General features: G+C 38.1%; 1 protein-coding gene across 1 annotated transcript; it reads left to right on the forward strand.

Annotated features, from left to right (window-relative positions):
* The first annotated feature begins 395 nt into the window (after positions 1–395).
* limk2 (LIM domain kinase 2) lies at positions 396–21,132 on the forward strand. The gene is made up of 16 exons (XM_055049120.1): positions 396–705; positions 962–1,052; positions 8,239–8,374; positions 12,328–12,437; positions 13,129–13,314; positions 13,509–13,614; positions 15,117–15,331; positions 15,422–15,602; positions 15,692–15,778; positions 16,067–16,198; positions 16,938–16,994; positions 17,136–17,201; positions 17,490–17,664; positions 17,783–17,838; positions 17,952–18,109; positions 18,954–21,132. The coding sequence occupies exons 1-16, from the start codon at positions 615–617 to the stop codon at positions 19,159–19,161; spliced, it is 2,055 nt and encodes a 684-aa protein (XP_054905095.1). The 5' UTR covers positions 396–614; the 3' UTR covers positions 19,162–21,132.
* The last annotated feature ends 886 nt before the right edge of the window (positions 21,133–22,018 follow it).

A 22,018-nucleotide genomic window follows, 5' to 3' on the forward strand; every position in this document is an offset into this window, starting at 1 on the left:
TATCAAGTCCAGATGACTTCATAAAACACTATACAAGTGTTTTATCACTTGTACAGTGGCTAACTGTACAAGTGATAAAACTTGTACAATTTATCAACAGTTTACACACTACATTCAGTTATTCGCACATTATAGAAGTCACATTTTCCACCAGAAAGTGATGAAACATAATCAAAAACCCAGACAGTGAAAGGCTGTGACAAACAATGTCAAACTCTCCTCTCCATTTACTCCCTAAGAAGAAACTATTATTCATAACACTTCCTGTGGGTGTATGCTCGTGTATCTTCAGCGTGTGGCATTACTGTCGCACGGCCTTCAGATGGCGTCGACGTCCCTCCCCGTTCACGTTTTGTCTCCAGCTTGAGCCCTTTTCTGCCTCCAGGTGCTGCAGCTGAGCCTTTCCGCTCTCCGTACAGGAATGTGGCGACCGCATTACGTCACTCGTCCTGCCAGCGAGCAAGAGAAGCAGCTCGGTCCACCAGGAATTTGGTCTTTGTGTTTGTGTTTGTGCGCAGCTTTAAAAAGAGGGGGCTGGTGGGGGGGATTAGTGTTTTTCCTGCTGATGTATTGAGAGCTGAGTGGAGGTCTGGGATGTGAACGAGAGGCGGCTCATGACAGCCCCGCCGCTGCACAATGAGAAGCTTGTAGAAGGAGCTCAAATCTCGACGACGCTCTCGGTGGAGTCGATGGAGGAACCAGAAAGTAAGGAGAGCTTCAGGTTGTTGTTCTACAACAAGGCGAGGTTGTTGTTGTTGTTGTTTTTTGTCTTACCGGAGCGAACCGTTTGTAGCGCTTTACAAAGAGGAGCCACCTTTCAATTCATACGCTTTTCTACGTTTTATCTCTTCTTCATTGTTAGGTTTTGGTTGATTGAATTGAGCTCGGCTTCTTTTTCTCACTGATTTCAGACTGTTTTTTTCCCTCTCACTTCATTAACTGAACACTTGCTTCTTTGCAGGTAATTGTTACTGTGCGGGCTGTGGAGGAAAAATTCAGGACTCGTTGCAGATGAAGGTCCTCCAGGATACCTGGCACAACGCCTGCTTTCAGTAAGTGATCCCAGGTTAGGGATTTTTTCTTTTCTTTTGTTTTGTAGGGCGGGGAGGCACGCTCATGCAACCTTGAGCTCGATTTTAGTCTCAGCAAATAAATAACAATAAAAAAGTAGAAACGCTTTTAAACCTTTTATAACGTGGATGATCCCTGATCCCGCTGGTATATTTGTGCACAACCCCCAACATGGAGCCAGACATTCCTGCTGGTGTCACAGAGCAGGGGTTGGTGATGGTCCTGCTCTTCTGGAGGACTTTGTCCTTGTGTACTGAGGCTTAATGATTGCCTCAGTGGTGATGCTGCTTACACACACACACATCCTGGCCCTCACAGCTCAGGATGTGTGTGTGTTTGGGGCAGTGAACCTACACTCGCAGGTGAATACCTCGCATGCCTACCTGATAAAACTCTCCACAGGGTTTCTCCTTTTATAATGTTCCTTGTTGTTTTGAATTTGCGCTTCAAACAGCGGGGGGAAACGCAACTTAAAAAATGAGCTTTTTTTATCATTAATGTTCAGGTCCTCTTGCATGTTTTAGACGTAATTGCAGAAGAGAACACATTTACAGGTGAATGTGCTGTTTTGGGTATGAAAATATAATAATTTTGTGTTGTGTACACTAATATGTCAACCCCTTTTCCACTTCAAACTTTTTCAGCTGTAAGATTAACATTTAAGGTTTTTTTTTATTTTTTTTACAGGTATTCAAAGAGGGAACAGTGCATATTAAAAGAGAAAAACTCTATAAATGTAAAAAGATTGACATAACCGGCTGATTTTTGACGTGGTTCCAGTCGTTATCTAATCTGAGTTGATAAGTTTCATGATGCCACAGGTCTTTCAAGCTTAAAAGAAAAGTAAACCCAAATAATAAAAATGTCCACCCAAAACAAAAAAAAAAATCTGTTTGTTGAATATCAAACTGGGAATTAAACAATTATCAAATATCATTTTGTAGATTATGCATGCGGTAAATTATTCACCACATTTATATTTTAGGGCTAAAAACTGCTTCTTCTTATTGAAATGACTACTAATATATACAAATAATGTTTGTCACTTTATTGAAATAATTTAAATTGTTACATTCAAAAATTTAAGACAGGAATATTACTTGATTGAGATTTAGTGTCTTCACCTGACTCTAAAACGGTTTTATGCTCTTTAAAGACACCGACTGCAGTAACAAATTAAACCTCTTATCTCATTCAAATGACCTGACACCATAACTTTGCAACTCGCCTTTTTATTTGTACTTCATACATAATTCTTTTACCCCCACTCTGTCTTAAAGCTACATTTCTAAGAGAGTTGCAGAGCTTGACATGTTTTGCATGTGTGTTTGTAACTCGGCACCTTCGTAAACTGACACCCTTATCTCTGGTGGCATTCTTTGCCAGACAATACATCTTAAGAAAGCAAAAATAAAACGTGTCCTTGCTGAGAGAATATGCAGTGTTTTCTTTTTTTCCATTGTCCACACGTTGCCTGCCACTTTGCCCTACTCGCACCTCCACCTTGTGTAACATTCCTGTGAGCGAACGTCACGCCTGTTCCAGTAAACCTGGTGGTGTTACTGAGTCCCATAGGTAACACTGCATTAGCCTGTGCTGCATTCTGCATTCCTAGACGGCGATTCAGATCTGTGAATTGCTGTTTCAGACACCACCAAAGTCCTTTTTTTTCCCTTTAACAAAGCAAGCCACTTAGCTTTTGTTTCTCACTTTGTGTGGAGTGCTGGAGATCTTTTCGAAGTTTGCCACAGTACAGGGTGGAGCTGCTTGGCCTTCTTAATTCACCTTCATTTCTTTCTTCTGCTGTATACAATTTCAAAGATTAGAAACCCCAGTTAACATGCAAAGACGTTTTTCACCACTATATTAAAAAAAATGTGCTTAATTCATAATCTTTCTTTTGCAGGTAAATGTGCAGAGGTTGAATTGGATTGGTGATGAACAATATTTCTGGAAAGTCAAGAAATGAATGATCAGCATTTTGCTTGTTGCTTGCGTTGAACTTATTGGAGTCCTTGTGACTTTGCTGTGGTATAAACCAAATATGTTTCTTACAGCTCGAATAAGCTGACATTTTTCTTTCACGCATGCCAATTAAAATCACTGGTGACAGATCGAGCTTCATCTGAGGCTAACAAAGTCTTTTGGGGATGAGCGATGCCCTGAAATGTAGGACATTTGCAGATGTTTTAAGCCCCATTGGTCACGTCTCTCCCTCTAAATACCAACAGGAATGTGGGTTTTAGGAAATGAGTAATGTTTGCTTTGTAGTGTTTGTGCAGCAATGGCAATGCCATTGTTTCCTTTAGAGCCACCTGAATTAATGTTCTCTGCCTTCATTGAACAGTGTGTAGACGAAGGAATCAGGTGTTTTTATAGTGACACTTGCATCATCTCATTCAGGTATTATGTGGACATAATTACAGTGTTTGATTGTTTTATGGGAAAGTGCTTTTCTCCTTTTTTCTGTTGCACTCTGTTGACACTCAACGTCATATTTTTCTCATTTTAATCTACTTTTTGTTCCGCCTGACAGTTTAAGCATAATAGTATCACCTGATAACTCCAGTCCAGGCTGAGCTGCTATGCTTTTCTAAATGTATTTCTTTAAGCAGGGCAATTTTAGGGTGATAATGAACCACTAAACATAGATGATCATATAAACAGGTTTTAACCTATTTTTAAAAATCAGAACCATCTAAAGTCTCATGTCAAAGAATAGTTGCTGACATAAATTAACTACAACGGAATATTCAAAGCTAATGGTTGGGATCCACTGGAATGTCTTTATTCCCTCCTCACACAATGTGGTTCAATCTTCATCTATAAACAAAGGTTCTTTTCATCTCTGCATTCACCATGCAAACTAATCACTCACAAGATAGGAAAAGGATGTGAATGTTATTAAGATACTTTTAGTCTGATGTTCAAATTAAGCTCACATTTAGGAATGTGAGCTTTCAAAGAAGCTCCTTCAGATTCATGATGAGGCATAAAACCTGCTGAAACTGCTGTTTTTAAGTTTGACTGGATAATTTGAACCATTAGACTTTAGAAGGACCCTTACTGAGGTATGAGGCAGGATGTTCACTAATCCATCATGAGGCAGGCTTTCTAAACAATAGAAATTCTTACTCAGGTTTCCAGAAAACCATGAAACAGTCACAATTTCCCACAAACTGCTTCAGATAAGGTTCAATGGGAAATTATGGAAGTTATAGGATTATAGCTCGCCTTATGAACTCATATTCTTGGTACGTCTCTTAACGCAAAACGGAGGAAGAGAATCATGCTGTGGGACACTTTGTATCCTGTAAAAAAAAAACTTTCCAGTTCGCAGCTTTATATTTCTGTTTCTTATATTCACTTTAATTGATATTGTGTAATAATCTATATTTTCTGAGAAACTGAATTCAGGATTTTAATTAGCCATATGCTAACGTGATCAACATTATCAAAATGAAATACTTGAAATATCTTTCTATGCATATAATGCATCTATGTAATAAATACATTTTACTTTTTTAATAGTTAATTATTGGATCTAAGTAGGGGTGTGGTAAATGTTCATTTACCCATCATTCTGGCAATTAATTGAGTAATCAAATAAAAAAATTGATCAAATAAAATATCCACTGGTAAATACTGCTATAACAGCAGTATAAATATCAGATATCAACATCAGTCCAAATTTACATATTTCTGCATCCCGAACAATTATTTTTCTGTAGTTTAAAAAAAATTAAATCACAGTAGCTCACTTTTTAAGTTAACCTGGACAAAAATTATGCCAAATTATGTTCTGTTTAATAATAAAGCAGCAGGCTCACAAAGACACTTATAAAAATATCTATACTCCAGTTAAGTGTTGATCTTCAGTCAGTTAGATCAACTCTCACTTTGCTAAGTTATTTATAACTGTTGTGAAGATGTGTGTGACTAGACTTGGCAGCTTCATCACACACAGAAACATGTGTACCGCCACAGTTCTCTCTGCCATCCATTTGATGCAACCAGGATGGTAGGAAATGCATTTCCTAGTTTGTCCATTAAGCTACATTTATGCTAAGCATGACCCTCCACTCTACCAGCATGGACACACTCCGAGAAAGGAGGAGAAAGGCTGTTGCATTACAAACATCGCATCATTTTAAGGATGCCTATTGATCCCCCCAAAAAACAATAAAATCCAGACATTATCAATCAATGGAATCCTGCTGGTTCTCCTGGACTGAACTTGAAAATTGGACATGTTATGTTGCTAGCACTTAGCAACTCATAGAAGTGAAAATGTTGCGTAACTCAAATAATCACTCGGCCGGAACATGGCATATTAGATAGTAATGAAGCTTGAAGTTTTAATAATCAAATCATTCGAGGAATCATTTCATCCCTAGATCTAAGTAAGAATGAGAGAGTATACCTAGTCATTGTACTTTATGCTTTATTAGCATCTATTAAAACTATCCATTGGAAAGTTTGCAAGTTGTAAAATCTAAAATTAAACTACTTTTCCATCTTCTGCTGTGAGAACTAAAGGCACTGGAGAAATGCTTTAGAAAAATGTATATTTTACAATAGCGTTCTCAGCCATTTTTTTTCTTTATTGGGCTACACACGTAAACTCTCAAAGTTTTACAAACGTTTTTACGTGATGCCAGCTGTTCTGTCCAAGTCATTGCATTTACTGGTACTAAAATTAAACAATTTTTGGCCCCTTTTTACTTACATCAGATGCTTGGCCTTTAAAACAGCTGCAACCGCAGGCATTATTACTCATGTAGCCTTCACCTCAGCAAACTTTGTTCTCCTTTTTGACTCATCAAATCACAGTGAGTTGTCTCAAGCCAGAGTCATTTTGCTGACCTCTGGTTTATCTTCAACGTTTTTTCTTCACATTTTTTCTGGAAGCAGTAACACTTGTGTCTCTGCATGTTGACGCTTTGCTGTTCTGCCTGCCTGAGAGCCAGTGATTTTATTTTTTTTTCCAGTTCCCTGCATTTCTCTCTGCAATTGAAACAAAACCATCTGTTCCTCCGCATGCAGGACAGCTCCTTCTAAAGTAAAGCCAGATAACTCTGAAATATCTGTATGTGGTGCCAAAGTCAATGATCCAGGCTCAACCATACCTACGGTACAGAAAGCAACGTGATGTGCCCCTGTCACATGTAGGCTGCTGAAAACACACAAAAACAATTTAAAAATGCTGATAACCTATGCTTACTTGCACGAAGGATCAATTAGGTCCCCTTTCACTCTTAAGAAATCTGTACATTGACCATATGCCCACCTAAATTAAAGAACGTTGTCAATCTGAAGATCAGTATAGTTTTTTTATATTTGAAAACCATCCTGAAGGCCTTGATGCGTACTAAATGCTGGTTGCTCTTTTGGTGTTTTTGTTCAATTTCACCATTGGGTGAGTTCAGGGCATACAATAATATTTATTTGCCTGCAAGCTGTCACCTAAATATTAGACCTCATTTAGAATAATGTCGTAGGATTTCGTAGAAACCATAGTGGGAGGGTAAAGGTGGAAGAATGAATGCAAAACTTAAATGAAGGCAACTACATTGGAAACTTCACAACAGACTTTTCAATAACGTAAAACCCCAGCAAGGCAGTTTCCTCCATGATTTACATAATAAGTGGTTGATTGAGGAAATGCTATTAGATTGCGAGCACTTCCTTGTTTGGGGCATCTTCTGCATTCCTTACTCTGAACATTTTATCACTAAGTTGTTGTAATTTTAGTTCCTTTACTATGCCAAGCTTCACCTCAGGTGACAGACTAGTTCCTGAAACAGGAACTGCAGTCAGCGGAAATTCAACTAAACATTTGGATCGGTACGTGTTGATCATATTAGGTTGTGAAATATAACCTCTTTAATTGCGAAGGAATTTGACAGAAGTCGATCTTACCCAAGAGAATATAACCCAAACTTGTGCCAGAAGGATAGCAGATGTTTTTTCAGTGTTTACATTGACCAAGATAAGGAAAAGAACAACAATGCACAACTGTAAGCAAAAAAAGAATAAACAGCAGGGTGATCTGCAGACTTTGTCCTTGTAGATACATGTTTTTTGCCTACCTTGTGCTTTTGTCTCGCTTCTTATTTCTTGAAAGGTTTAAGGTTCTAGAATCATTCTACCTTTAGTGGACAAAACATGCATTTTTATAAGCTTGAAGGGTGGAACAACTCCGTTTTTTGAACAGGGCAGTAAAGCTAAAATAACAGCAGCCATGCAAGTTCCTACACATCCCAGAGACACAGAGCTTTCTGTATCTACGCCTTGTTAAACAGAATAATACGTGTACAAGTACATCTAATTTTCGGGAACGGCCTGGATGTTTATGTGCCAGCTCCGTTCTGTGACATGTACATTATAAACAACATTTGAGCAACAGGCTGAAAAAAGTGTCATGATATCTGTGTTTTGTAATTATTTAAAGTGCAACAATTCTGTAAATGTTTCTCATGTGAAAGTGACTCTTTGCTCTAGTTATAAGCTCAATGCATGAAAGGCAATCAAATTTGAGGATCCCTCTTAAAATCATGTTAAAATTGTAAACATTTCTGTGAGTGTGTGTGATCAATTAACTTAAAAGTGTTTTTATTGTTAAATAAGGCAATCCTATGTTTTGCATATATCAAGAAAACGAGGGGATTTGGTCCCAAAAACAAAGACTGAAGGCGAGGCTTGAACTCTCAAACAATGACTTGTGGATAGTTTGTGATGGGATCCTGCAATCTGAAACAAAGTTGGTTCGGGTTAAATAAGTATCCCTGCATCCATCCACCCATGGATCTTGGGTTTTTCTTTAAAAAAAAAAAAAAGCTATTTAAACCCTGATTTCAACCTCAACATTGAAGTTTTTGCTAACTTTTGATTTTATACTTGTGAAGTTTTCTAAAAATCAACTAAGCACACTGCTGGTTTAAAACATAGACTTTCACTGTGAACCTGTATAGAAACCCAGTTCTTGACTTGTCTGATTGCAGTGGATTGCCGATCTAATGAAAGACGGATACATTTTTAAAGATTTTTTTGCTTTTAGCTTCCCAGAGGAAAATAAACCCCAAACTGTACAGTTGTACAGTGTAGAAAATCCTACATCTCTTGTCCTGCTTTGATTTCTGCAGCTGTCTGTCTTTGTCTTTTCAGATGCTCCGTCTGCTCTGACAACCTCACTAACTGGTACTATGAGAAGGATGGCAAGCTGTACTGTCAGAAACACTACTGGGAGAAGTTTGGGGAGCTCTGTCACGGCTGTTCGCTGCTAATGACAGGACCTGCCATGGTAAGTCGTTATTGTTTCATCTTTTTTGCTCTTTACCAAGATATCCCAGCCTGTTATCACAAACCATCTGGAGACGGTGTTTGAGCACAAACGGTTTATTCATCAGAAAGTTTGTAAGCAGTTTTATTTTGTATTTTTGGGGTGTTGGAAAGCTCTTTATGAGTTTATTGATGAGGGCATCACAACAGAATTGAGGTATAAGGGCTGGAGGTTTTTCTGTTTTAAGCTCATAAAATGAACTAAAATTATACATTTTTGTATAACTACCCATGTCTTACCAACCCTTTTATTGGTTCCTTGGCATGGTAACATAATCTGAACTTTAAATAGTGTTCACATCAATAGTTCTGATTTAATTATATTATTTTATGCAGGAATCTTACAGATGTCAGTTCACTTTTCTTATTTATGGGATTTTTTTCCCCTTTTGCTTGAACTGCTGATGAGTGGCCAACTCTCTTTTTTTTTTCTTTTTTGTTTTTTGTAAATGTGGTCTAATTATCCAAATGAGTATGTTGATAAATGTAAATCTGAAACAGTTTCAGAGCGCTCCAGGGCTGGAAGGACTGAGAGATGTGGAGATTCAAGCCAAACTCTGCTCTTGATTCAATTTTAACTTTTCTCTTTTTTTCATAGAGGTTAAAAAATAGCCTAAATATAGTTCTGGTGTAAATACTAATAACAGATGGTAAAAGTAAAATGATCACAGATGGCATTTGAACTACTCTAGATTACATAGAGAACATTCTAGATTCCTGGATCCTCAGTCTGTTTCCACTCGTCTGGTTTCTATTGTATTGTTCTGTGATTATTTGACCAAATGTTTTTAACCTGCTGAAAGACTTGATAACGACCCTTTGTCCGTGTATTGGTGCAGTGAGATTAGGTTACTGTGTTCTGATAAATGGTAAAACCTGCATGGAGTCACTTTTAGTTTTTATTTGGTTAATCAGCCTTCAAAGTCTTCAAGTAATGGTGAATGTTTCGAAAATCCTTTAAAAAGTTCATTATTAACAAAAGGCAGTGCCTTGTAAATTTATTAATACTTGTTGAACTAGTATTACTTATTTATGTTCTTTTCTATATTGGCAAAGAAGTAAATATTTTATCAGAAAAGATGCACTCAATGTTAAAATAATAAAATAGATTTCTTAGGGGACTAGTTTTAGAATTACATGGCAAGTGAAACCATCGATAAATGATGATTGCTCTTTCTAAGGCTCAAGTTACTGTTTTTTTTTTTTTATGAAATATTTTAAGAGAGCTTTAGATTGTACCTGTGTGTGGAATTATATCTGGGATTTCTATAGAAATGAGTGTAAGTAGTTAAACTCTAACTTTTGCAAACAGAAAAACTGCATCAAAGATTTGCAAACTGTAATTTAAAAAATAAGCACTTGAAAGATTTTACAGGTTTTAAAGTAGTGTTGATTTAAGTTGGATCAGAAATTAACTGCAGCGCTGTGTGTGTGTGCATAATAAAACGCAAGTAGCTAATTTGTTTTGCCCTCAATCTATGAAGATCTATGAAAACACGTTTCACACAGCCTGTTGTGCTCCAGTTTTAATTTTTTGGTAGACCTTTTGTTTTTCAGTTGTGAACGCTACTTGTTTTTGGGCTGCTGCTGAATCTAGCAGAAGGGGCTCTGCATAGACTTGTGAATTAGTTTCCCCCCCTGGAGGCCCCACTCTGTTCCTTCTCTGTACAGAAGTTCTCCACGGTTCACTTCCCCACATGCAGAATGGAGTGGGAAAACACCAGAACATGTGGTGGTTTTGGAGCATGTAGAGTCCAGTGTGGTGAGAAGCTCTGTTAATATTACCCACAGTTCTGATGACGTGCATAGATGAGATCCAATATCTGTATTTGACAGAGTAAACAGTGCTCGCTTCAAACAAAACAAAGTCAATAAATAAGTAAGCATTAAACGTCCTTCAGCTGGAAGCTTCTGCTGCTGGATACAAACAAGGTTACCCAGCTAACATGCCGTCAGACTGACGTTTTCTTCCTGCCACCAAGCAACAGGCAGAATGGGGTTTTTACATTGTGCCGTTGGCGTCCAGCTTCATCAGCTTCACCGAGTGTTTTTGGCAGGACTGAACTGGCACCGCGGCCGATGGGCCAGACAGGAAAGCATTGTGGTCCATGAGCAGAGGAGGCTCATACAAAGCCGCTCCTACTGCTGCTGCATGTTCGGCATCCGAGCCCAGAACACAACTGCTCTTGTTCTAGTTTGTTTGTTTATTGATGAAATTGGATTTTCTTTCTTAAACAGTTTTCAGGATCAGTTTATGAAATTCTGCTTTGTTGCTACATTCGTCTGTTGTTTCACGTGTCACTGTTTAGGCCTGCGGCAGGGCGTAACCCAGGGGGGTGGTTTTGTTTTTGTGCTCAAAGGTGAGGAGTTACAGACAAGCTCGAGAGATGTCACAATCATTTTGTCGACATCACCTTCAGGCTGCTGGGAATCCCTTTCCAGCACAGACAAAGTGACTCACATCTACAGAACATGTTGGAAAAATACCACAAACCTGTCTGTGCTTAAGTTTCAGGTAGATGTGAAGAGTCAAGCAAAAAGAAATAATTTAGATTTTTGTTTTTGAGCATGCCCCTCCGGCTCAAAGCAACACACAAAAATGTTAGAGGATGGAAAACATAGGAATGTTAGCTTTAATATTCATTGCACCGTGTGGAAAACGTATTTTGTCTGCAATTATATTGATGTATGCATCTATGATTTCATGATGCATACATTAATCTGAAATTAGTAATTGTTGCAGATTTTTTTAATATCACTTAATCTTTTGCACACTTTTTCACTTCGCAACCACTAACTTTCTTGTATTTTATTTAGATTTTTATGTGATAAATCCAGATAACTAAATCCAAAAGAGAAGAAAGCGGATGGAGTTTTGCTATTTTTGCAGAATAAAAAATGTGTATTGTGCATTCTAAAAAAATTGCTTTTTTTAGTCCAACAACCATAAATAATTGAAGCCAACCAATTTCCTTTAGACGTCACTTATAAGCTGCTTTTACAAAGTATTGAATCAGAGGGACTGAATACAAGTAAACTCACATTTTATTTAGTTTTATTTCCAAAAAATATTAAAAACCAGAAAATCGTTTTTTAACTTCACATTAATGAGCTATTTTCTGTGTTACTGTTGGCCTTTTATATAAAATCCCTATAAAATCATTTTCATTTTGCTGTTGTAAGATGTAGGGATTAACAATAAATCATTATTGCACTACCAGGATGTACAACATGGGTATAAAATTAATGTTTGGAGTGCAATAATTGTATTCCTCATGTTACTAGCTGACACTATTCCATTCAGCTCTCTGGATAGAGTTTCACTGCAGTAAATGTCCAAATCACAGAGGTGGAAGACGTCACTGGGAGCATTGAAAGAGCAGCGGAGAAAGAGACTGAGGGAAATCTGAATTTATTGCAGCTAATTTCTGCATCAGAATATTTACTAAAAATATCTCCATTGCAGAATTTTCTCATATCTTTGTGATTCAAAAGGAGCAAATAGTTTTACAAGGCGCTGTATTTACTAAGCCCTCTGCTTGCTCAGACGCCGGAACATTATCTCATCTTGCATGGGAGAGAAAGAGGAAAGACAGATGTTAAGAGAGCATGACATAAACTACTGAAAGGGAAATTGGTAAATCATGTGCAGCAAGTGTCAGAGCAAGAAAAAAAAAAGAGAGTGGGAGAGACATGAAAGCAGCAGTGAAACAAGCAGCTCAGACCTGCCTGGATGATGTCAGAGCAGATTCCAGACAGACTGAGAGTGAAGCAGGTGTTGCCGCTGTGTCACCGCTCTCTGAGAAGGAGGGTTCACAGAATCACACACTTATTAATGACACAGCAGAGGATCTCAACATATCGTTTTCTTTTCTGTCCTGCGTGGAGCATCAGCTGGTTTGCTTCTGGTTGCAGGTGGCTGGAGAACTCAAGTACCACCCCGAGTGTTTTGTGTGTCTGAGCTGCAAAGTAGTCATCGAGGACCGGGACACATACGCCTTAGTCGAGAGGTCCAAACTCTATTGGTAAGTTTGTTTTAAGTAGTGTAGGAGATTTTAAGGGGTTGAATGTAGAGTGGGCATGTCAAAATCTAGGTTAATGACTGAGTAAGTGAAAGCTGATGATAAAAAGATAAGATTACTGCATCATCTGTTGCAATACATCTCCTTCCTCCACAGTAAACTTACTACAATCCAGTTAAAGAAGTTAATTTGGAAGTTAATATTGCATGTCATAATTTAAACACCATTTGAAAACAGTTATTCAGTTATATTTAAATATGTGAAGAATTTATTAGTCATTCATTTGATTCTGGTTTGTAGGGATTCATCCAAAGCTCAAAGGACAGTGGTACTCAAAAACTGGAGATGCAGACCTTTAGTGTCAAAAAATAAAATAATGATGCTGCCATAAAAAAGTTGATAATATATAACAATATATATTATAAAGTAATAAAATAACGCTAAATGTGATAAGCATAACACTATAATATATTTGTCAATTCTCTTTGGCATTGTTTCCTTCAATACATATTTGATTAAATAACATATTTTGTCAATTAAGTTAAAAACTTCTTTAATAATTGTGCATTGCAATGTATTTAGCATAATCATCAGTCATGTTTCTTATGCTGAAATGATGTTTTTACACACTTTTTGCTAATATTCCTAATTATTTTGAGTGTTATTTGAACCATTTTCTTTCCTGCTTTTGCAGTGGAAAGTGCTACAAGCAGGTAGTCCTCACCCCTGTGCTGGAGAAACGCTCACACGACTCGATATTGGACTCCCTGCCGCACACGGTGACGCTCATCTCAATGCCCTCGGCAGCTAACGGGAAGAGGGGTTTCTCTGTGTCTGTGCTGAGGGATGTGAACGGCTCGGCTAGCGTTCAAGTCAAAGAGTAAGTGCCAAACTGCTGGCGGCAGATTTGTGCGCCTGTGTCGTCGTTGTGTGAGTAATGCCTTTATGTAAGGCATGATTATAGGTTTGGTGAGCCGCTGCTGTGTGTGTTTGTGTAGAAGCATGTCACGGCAAATGAGGTAGTGGTGGGAATCTTGATGTTGATTGTAAGTCGCTTGCCTGTTCTTGCTTCAGGGTCAGAGGGATGCTTATCAGTCCAGAGGTGCGAAGTGCTATCCACGTTGGAGACAGAATCCTGGAGATCAATGGACTTCCTGTTGGGACGCTGATGGAGAAGGAGGTGAGCATTTAAAAAATAAAAATAACACCAATCCTGCTACAGTGTGGCACAAACTGAAAATGTTTCAAACCTGACAAACAAAGTTTCCTCATTAGCTTCATGCCTCAAGTGCATATTTCAAAGCCATGTTCTCATCTTGACATGTGGATTTTTGCATTTCTCACATTCTTCCACCATTTGAACATTCTCGAGTTGGGAGAGGAAGGCTTTTAAATGACTTAATGGCTCATTCTTAAAGCCTCTCCCTTGAGTTCTTCAGACATGCTCTTGTTTTGTTTTAGATATTGCTGATCTAGCCTTGTTTTTCTTTCTCACCACTGATCAATATGGAGTTTTATCCAAAGGTTGGACTTTGTTGTTTTGCTGTGGCACAATAACCTGAAGGCAGTCAAATTCTGACACTTATATCTGACACCTATTTTTTTTTCCACTTTACAATAAGGCATATCAATTAAAACCTTCATAAATAACAGGGTTTTCTGGAAAGTTTAGAAACATCCAAATTTTAAGTTGAGTAAATTTGTTCGGTTTATATTTTCCTTTTTATGTTTTTGAGTTCCTAATAACTTAGTTTCTGTGGGGCCTGTACTTCACAATACTAGAAGGTCATGCAACATTATTAGCAAAATCAGTGATGACGTGATAAAAACATGAGAAATTCACATCACTTGTGCTTCCAACTCTCTCTCCACTGCCATTCAACTCCAACTCACTGGCTCAAATATTATTGGCATGCAGAGTGTGACCTCATGTTCCTTTGAATATATTTTCTCCAATGATTGCATTCCAAACAATCTTTAGTGTCAGTTATGTTGATTAGCCTGAGAACGACAATGTATTTGTAATATTTTGTGCATCCCTACTTGTATTTATGTATTCACCCCACAATGCGAATGATGTGAAAGGAGTTAATAAAATACTCAAATGGCGACATCTTGAGGGTCACCAAGTCTTCTGAAACCATTAGAAATATCCATGCCCACTGATCGTTTGATAGCAATGTCCTACCATCACAAATGTAAAGCAAACTGGAAACTGGACCCATTTTGCTTCAAATCAGACTAATATTGAGTTTCATTCAAGGTGGGATAAAAATATGACAATGGTCCAAATGACTGGTGTAAAGTATGGTGGAGGATATGTAATGCTGTGGGCTTGAGACTTTGTTAGGGTGCAAGGCGTCATGACCTCTTTAATATCCAGGGACATTTTAAACAGTGAGCTCTGCCAATTATCTCAAGGTGGACCAATATATTTTGTCTGTATGTGGTCAAACATGTAAAGTAACAGAAATGGTTCAGATTAACTTTCTTCATTCCCACGTCAGACTTAAACCTTTTATAATACTCTGGGGTGACGTGACACATGTTCACTCGAAGTAATAGTGATTGCTCTCATGTTGCATGAAAAAATGAAAACAGCATGAAAAAAAATCATGGCTGTTTGGTTCACTTTCCTTTGAGGAAAAACTGTTCCAATCTGCATGTCCTTTTCTTGTTAAGGTGTACGATCTGATCCACCACACCAGTCACACGCTGCAGCTACTGATAGAGTACGACCCAGTGAGGCAGCGTCTAGATCGGCTCCGTCTGGGCTCACCGAGGAGCCAGCTGGGCGTCCCGGCCACATCCCGCATGCGTCTGTCCTCTCCGTCCAACACAGTCCTCGAGAGGACGGACGAAGTTGATGATGGCATGCTGAAAAGGAGATCTTTGAAGTACGCAAGAGAGTCTAAAATGTTTATATCTTCCTTGATTTTGCTCTGAGCCTACATGCCATTAAACTGTCTTTATCTGTCTTTCTTCAGGCGCAGTAACAGCATATGCAAGTCCCCAAACTCCCTAAAACAGGCGCCGATAATCACAAGAGACATCGGCCGCTCTGAATCCCTGAGGTCCTCCAGCAGCTGCTCTCATCGCATTTTCCGACCCTGTGACCTTATTCATGGAGAAGTCCTAGGGAAGGGCTTTTTTGGACAGGCCATCAAGGTCAGCCTGCAGCTCTCGTCTCTTTTTTCCAGTCAGCATGTCATCTCTATCACTCTTTAAACTTCAAATAATACCTGCTTTCGTCTCAGGTGACGCACAAAGCCACTGGGGAGGTGATGGTGATGAAGGAGCTGATCCGTTGCGATGAGGAGACGCAGAAAACTTTTCTAAAGGAGGTGGGTAATGAGCAGCAGGAGGCTGGTGATTTCGCACACACACACGTGTCTGTGTTAAGATTCACAACGAAAATACACGCCACTTGCTCCAACAATCGCCTCTTTGTACATTATTTTCAGGTTGTCACATTGCTCTGGTGGGAACTCATTAGTTTGACCCATATTTAATCCTTTCTTCACACATGCTAAGCTTTCCTCCACTCAGAACTGATTAGAGATAATTTACTTATATTAATCAGGAACTTTTTGTTTTGTTTTTCTCTTGTCTACCACGCGCCTGGATTTCAGGTCAAGGTAATGAGAAGCCTCGACCATCCACATGTACTGAGGTTCATTGGTGTGCTTTACAAAGACAAGAGGCTGAATCTGATCACAGAATTCATTGAAGGAGGAACGCTGAAGGACTTCATCAGAGACATGGTGAGTTAAACTTATTCTAGTACAACCTTCATGCTTGGTGGACTATAAAGGAGCTCAGAGTGCAGGTGACCTGAAGTAAACTCCACACTCGTACACAGATCTCAGCTCATTAATTGGTAGGTTTGGAAATCTGGAGGCTTAGTAATGAGGAGGTTTCACCAGGGGAAAATTACCTCACCCTGCTGCCCTCCTCTATCATGTGTTGTTTATGTTGTTGTTTTTTTTCTTGCTTGAATTAGGAATATAGTTTGCTTTTGATCTCCTGGTGACACAGTTTAGAAAAGTCTGGCAAACAGCAGAATTTGGTTTATGTCTTTCCAAAGTCTGGATAACGATATACAATAAAAAAATAATGTGTAGAAGTATTTGTTTGCCAAGTCCAGTGCCTAAAAGTTTAATATCCACACATCCACACTTTCACCCACCTACCCCTCGTTCTTGTCTGTCTTTTCTTCTAGGCTCTGTTTTTAAAGCCTGACAACCTCAAAATTATTAGCCAAAAAGTTATGGTGACCTGTCCTATTTATACTTTAAAACAAGTTTGATAATTCTGGACATTTGTGTCTACAGTAGATTGGATTTCTGTCATAAAAATATGTAGGAACACTTTTTTTATTGAGATGCATTTATCAAGTATGCTTAAAAATGACTCTAAGCCCTGTATTTACTTCATTTATGATGCCTCTAAAAGTTTATTTATTTATTTTTTTTTTTTTTTGTTTTCACTCTGGACTCACAGGACATGTTTCCATGGCAACAAAGAGTCAGTTTTGCAAAGAGCATCGCCTCTGGCATGGTGAGTTGTTTTCTTTGTTTTGCCTTGGGGGGGAAATTGACCATTAAACATCAGTGATTTGATTACTAATTCTATTAAATTGTGAATTCAGCAGTATAAATTATGGGATTCCTAAGAAATTAATTTAGCTTTTTCTCTTAGGCTTACCTTCATTCAATGAGCATCATCCACAGAGACCTCAACTCTCACAACTGCCTGGTTAAACTGGTAGGTGACCTCTGACTCTCCTCTTTAACTTTGTTAACATTTGTTGCAGTTTTATGAAGAAAGCAGTATAAATAGAATGAAAAAAAATACAATTATGTAGTAATTCTAAAAATGCCCCAGATATTTTACTCTGCAATTAGCTGTAAGTAATCCTATTTGGGATACTTGTCATTCCTTGAAAGTTGCAGATTTTTATTTTTACCATTCTGGTTCACTGATCAGTTTTTTTTTTTTTTAAATCAGTCTTTCCTGTAAACCCAGTGAACACTTTGTTTCTACTTTCAACAGGACAACACTGTAGTGGTTGCTGATTTCGGCCTGTCCCGACTCATCGTAGAGGAGAAAGTTAAACCTCCTCCAGAAAAACCTTCAACCAAGAAGAGGGTGTTGAGGCGCATTGACCGGAAGAAGCGGTACACTGTCGTTGGAAACCCTTACTGGATGGCTCCAGAAATGCTAAATGGTTAGTGACTTATTCACAAAGAAAAACTGAAAAAAATAATAATTTCATTATGAGAGAAGAAGACAGTCATGGGATCAAAGAGTGCATGTACTTTATTCTTTATTTGACTTCATTTTAGGTAAACGCTATGATGAAAAGGTGGATATTTTCTCATTTGGAATTGTTCTTTGTGAGGTAAGCTGCTGTTATTTCACATTTCCTTCTCCAATTTGTTAAATACCTACTTGACAAAGACATGTGATGTTTCTTGGATGCCATGAAAAGATTTTATTTGTAATTCGATTCAGATTATTGGAAAAGTGTACGCAGACCCTGAGTGCCTCCCCAGGACGCTGGACTTTGGCCTGAATGTTGGCAAGTTTGTGGAGAAGTTTCTCCCTGAGGACTGTCCTCCAGCTTTCTTTCCCCTGGCTGTGGCCTGCTGTGACCTCACACCAGACAACCGGTGAGAACCTCCTCTTAAGCTTACATGTCAAGAAAACGGTGCAGAACATATCAAACATTGTTCCAAAATACTATGGTATAATAACTGATCGGCCTTGGATATCTCAATTGATCCAGATTATTAAAATGCAACTCCGTGGATGCTGCCACTAATCAGCATTTGACTTTATAGGTTAGCTTTAGAGAGAGACGCTTGTTTAAAATTATTTTCACTGCTTTCTGTAAATTTAAATAGTAGTAAGTCAAATTTTATCTGAATTTTGTAAGGCATTAAATAAAGTGTCAAACCCATTTTCACGATACTAGTAAAAATTAAGAGCAAAACAACAAAAATAAATGACTTCCAAATTTTAAGGGAGAGTAAATGCAAATTATTTGAATTTTCTGGAGCATAAAAAGTTAGCCATGGAGTTTTGTATTAATGAACCTTGAAGCCTTCGTCAGACAGGGTTGTGTTTTTATAGGGACTTCAGGAATTTAAAAGCATCCTTTGAAGCTAAAAACAGAAAAAAAAAATGTGCTGTAGCTTTAAATAAAGAAGAAATCTAACAGGATTTTGCTCTAGTGTAATAAAAACTAAGACCAAAAAAAAAAAAAAGCAAAAAATTCAAGCATTTCACAAAACCTGTTTGTGTTTTGTTGCTGGGTTTCGTCTTGTTATTGCACCTTAAGGCCACAGCGGAGGAGAGAGAGAAAAACAAACAGTTTCACATGCCATATGGACATGCTTGCACAGGGACATGTCCCTGCTGCCAAATTGCTTCCTCGTGTTTTCTCTTAACCTCGTCGGTCTGGTTCTAACCTAAACCTCCTCACTGATCTTTTCTCTTCTCCTCCTCCCGTAGTCCATCTTTTCAGAAGCTGGAAGACTGGTTTGATGCCCTCTCGCTTTATCTGGAACTGAGAATCCCTCTGCCAGCTGAACTGGATGAACTGCATCAGAATCTGAGTCAACTCTACTGGCCTAAGGATCCGGTCCAGAGCTCAGAGGAGCCAGCCACCCCAACAGCAGCCTCTCCAGACTGCACCAGCATGACGGACAATGGCACCTAGGATTTGTGCCTTTTTGACATGTAGCTCACTCATTCACTCTTTGTGACTCCTCTTTACTACTGCACTAATTCTGTGGTGGGGGGTAGAAAGAAACGGTGTTGAAACCGAGCCAATTTAGAACTGGATAACCTGAGACAGCTGGACCAGTTGTCCTGTTTTTTGGAGCATAACACTTGAGTGCCAGTGAACTGCAGTGAAAATGAAGAGACGCATTTCAAATTCCTAACTTTTGGTTGCTTATTTTTGTTTCTGTGTGTCTCCATTTAAAAACACAGAGCAGTTCTTAATTTTAAAGTTCACCTAATTGTAGCAACATAGAGGGGATCTGTCCCCCCTATGCCTAGAAACAGAGACATTTTTAGGCATTTTTGTCTTTTTTGTGACAATAGTTTTGTTTTTCTGGCTCTGATGGTGCTCAGTGTGTTGAGAACATAAATCCATTCCACGCCTTAAAGAGGAGTTGCCCAACCCCAGCAAAACAAAACAAAAGTTCTTTTGACAGTCAAATCACAGTGCAGGTGAGGATTGTTGGCACAAGTGTGTTCAAATGTACTCTAGCAAATGTGTACAAGTAGAGAGAAAAAGAAAAGTAGCTCAGGCAGTGTGGAACAATTTTCGGGAAGACTTCTTGATACATAATTTCAACTGGAAATTAACGAGTCAGATTTTAGATTTTTTATTTTTTTTTTCAGTCTACCCGAGAGTAAATTTTTATTGAATAGACATAAAACAATCCTTCCATCTAAACATCAAATTGTGTTTCAAAATGGTGAGAGGTGAAACAATCCCCACAGAAAGACACTTAATGATGTCTGAAATTGGTTGAAAGGTGGTTGGAGTTGAGGTAACTTTGAGTTTCTTCACTTAGGCTAAATGTAGAGGGAAATTTGGGATTTAAAAAAAATCACATCTCAACAGACTTTTCTGGGTTAAATAAAGACAGATTACTGCACTCAAATAGCCATAAAAAGGTGTGCATTGATGCCCAGTGTTTAAAAAGATGATTAAAAGGAAATAAGAACAGTATTGAAAAATACGTCTCTAGCCGTCCAGCAGTCATTTATTTATTTCTATAATTGCTCATTTTGAGCACTCATTGTTTAGGTCACACTGTATGAGCACTTTTCTCCACTGAATTTTAGATCAAGGTCAGTTTCTAGTTTAGCATTTACACATGATGAGAACATTAAAAAAAAATATTGACTCCTCACTGTAAAATTAAAAGCAGAAACCACTAAAATCATGGCTCTTTTAAACAAACCAGTGACCTTTACTTCAGTCAGTTTTTACCATATGTGAACTTATTTAATGCTTAGAAATCATTCATCAAAATGGTGCCTGCTAGTGTTTTAGTGTTTTCTTTCTATTACACGTAAACTTTTTTTTGTTAGATTTTATTTATTTAGGTTTTATATTCTTTTCTTTTGACATTTGACCAAGATTTTGTAATTTCACGGAACTGCTTGTTTTTTCTTTGAAGCGTCTTTCCCTAAGATGTGTGGATGCCTGCAACACTGACCTGCACTGTGTGTGAACTCTGAAGATAATACAAAACTATAGTGCTGCAGAAAAGTCTGTACATGTTGAGATTTTCATGTTTCTTCCAAACTTCACTGATCTTGGTTTGTTTCTTTGTAGTTTAATGATTTCCACTAATTTTTCAGAATAATGAAGACTTAATTTTTGTTCTCTTTAACAAATCAGGACAAAGGCTTCTGTTGGATGTTATGAAACAAACTTTGTAAAGTGGGGTTTTTTTTCTTCTGAAAGAAGAAATAATGTGTCATGTAAATGTGTATATGTGACCTCTAATTGGATTGTGTAGATTTTTCCGTTTTTTTTTTTTTATATTAGACATTTCGACAGCATTTTGCTATCACCAAGCAAGGTACTGAAGACCAGTTGTAACCACTTTTATTTATATCTCTGTAGTGTTTTGTAAATAAAACTTCGGAATGTTGCTTTTTCAAACTGTCCTGTTTTTTTTAAGCACTGAAACTTTTTTTATTTTTTTTTAGAGTGTTTTTTGTTTGTAGTTTCATATCCATTCATTTTCTAACACCTAGTTGGGTCAGGAGGGGTGCTGGTGCCTATGTCTGGCTAACGTCCCGGGCAAGAGGCGGGGCCACCCTGGACAGGTCGCCAGTCTGTCGCAGGGCAATACAGAGACAGTCAGGATAAATAGCCATGCACACACACTCACACGTAGGGAGAATTTAGAGAGACCAATTAACCTGATGTTTATGTTTTTGGACTGTGGGGGGACAAGAGTAACTGGACAGAACCCACGCATGCACAGGGAGGACATGCAAATTCCATGCAGAAAGACCCCGGGCCGGTAATCGAACCCAAGATCTTCTTGGTCAAATTTAAAAAAACAACTAAAAACTGTTTTCCAATTTGAGAAAATCTGTTGCACTCTGATACTTAAGAAGCAGAAGGCCGGTCATATCTGCTAGAGATAAATAAGATATGATCTTTGGAAATCTTTGGTATTTCAATAGTGTAAAATAATGTTTAAAATATTTAAACCTCACACTTTACAAAGTACATGGTACTCTGGACTGATCACTTTTAACATACAAATTGTTTAACTGCAAAAGTAGTTATATAATTTCATCTGACACTGCAACTACAAACTTTGATTTACCTTACTTGTGGCACCTTTTTTGTAACGAATCAACAAATATTGGAATAATTGTGAGGTAGACAGAAATGTCACATTGCTATTAAATTCTAAATCTGAAAGGTGTGGCATGTAAATGCATTCAATCAATAGTACTTAGAGCCCATTCCAAGCCTTTAGCCGTATGTTACGTCCTTTTTTTTCTGCCTTATATGAATGTTCAAACTAGCG

This window comes from Poeciliopsis prolifica, unplaced genomic scaffold (genome assembly GCF_027474105.1).
Source record: "Poeciliopsis prolifica strain line A6 unplaced genomic scaffold, Auburn_PproV2 SCAFFOLD028, whole genome shotgun sequence".
NCBI classification, from domain to species: Eukaryota; Metazoa; Chordata; class Actinopteri; order Cyprinodontiformes; family Poeciliidae; genus Poeciliopsis; species Poeciliopsis prolifica.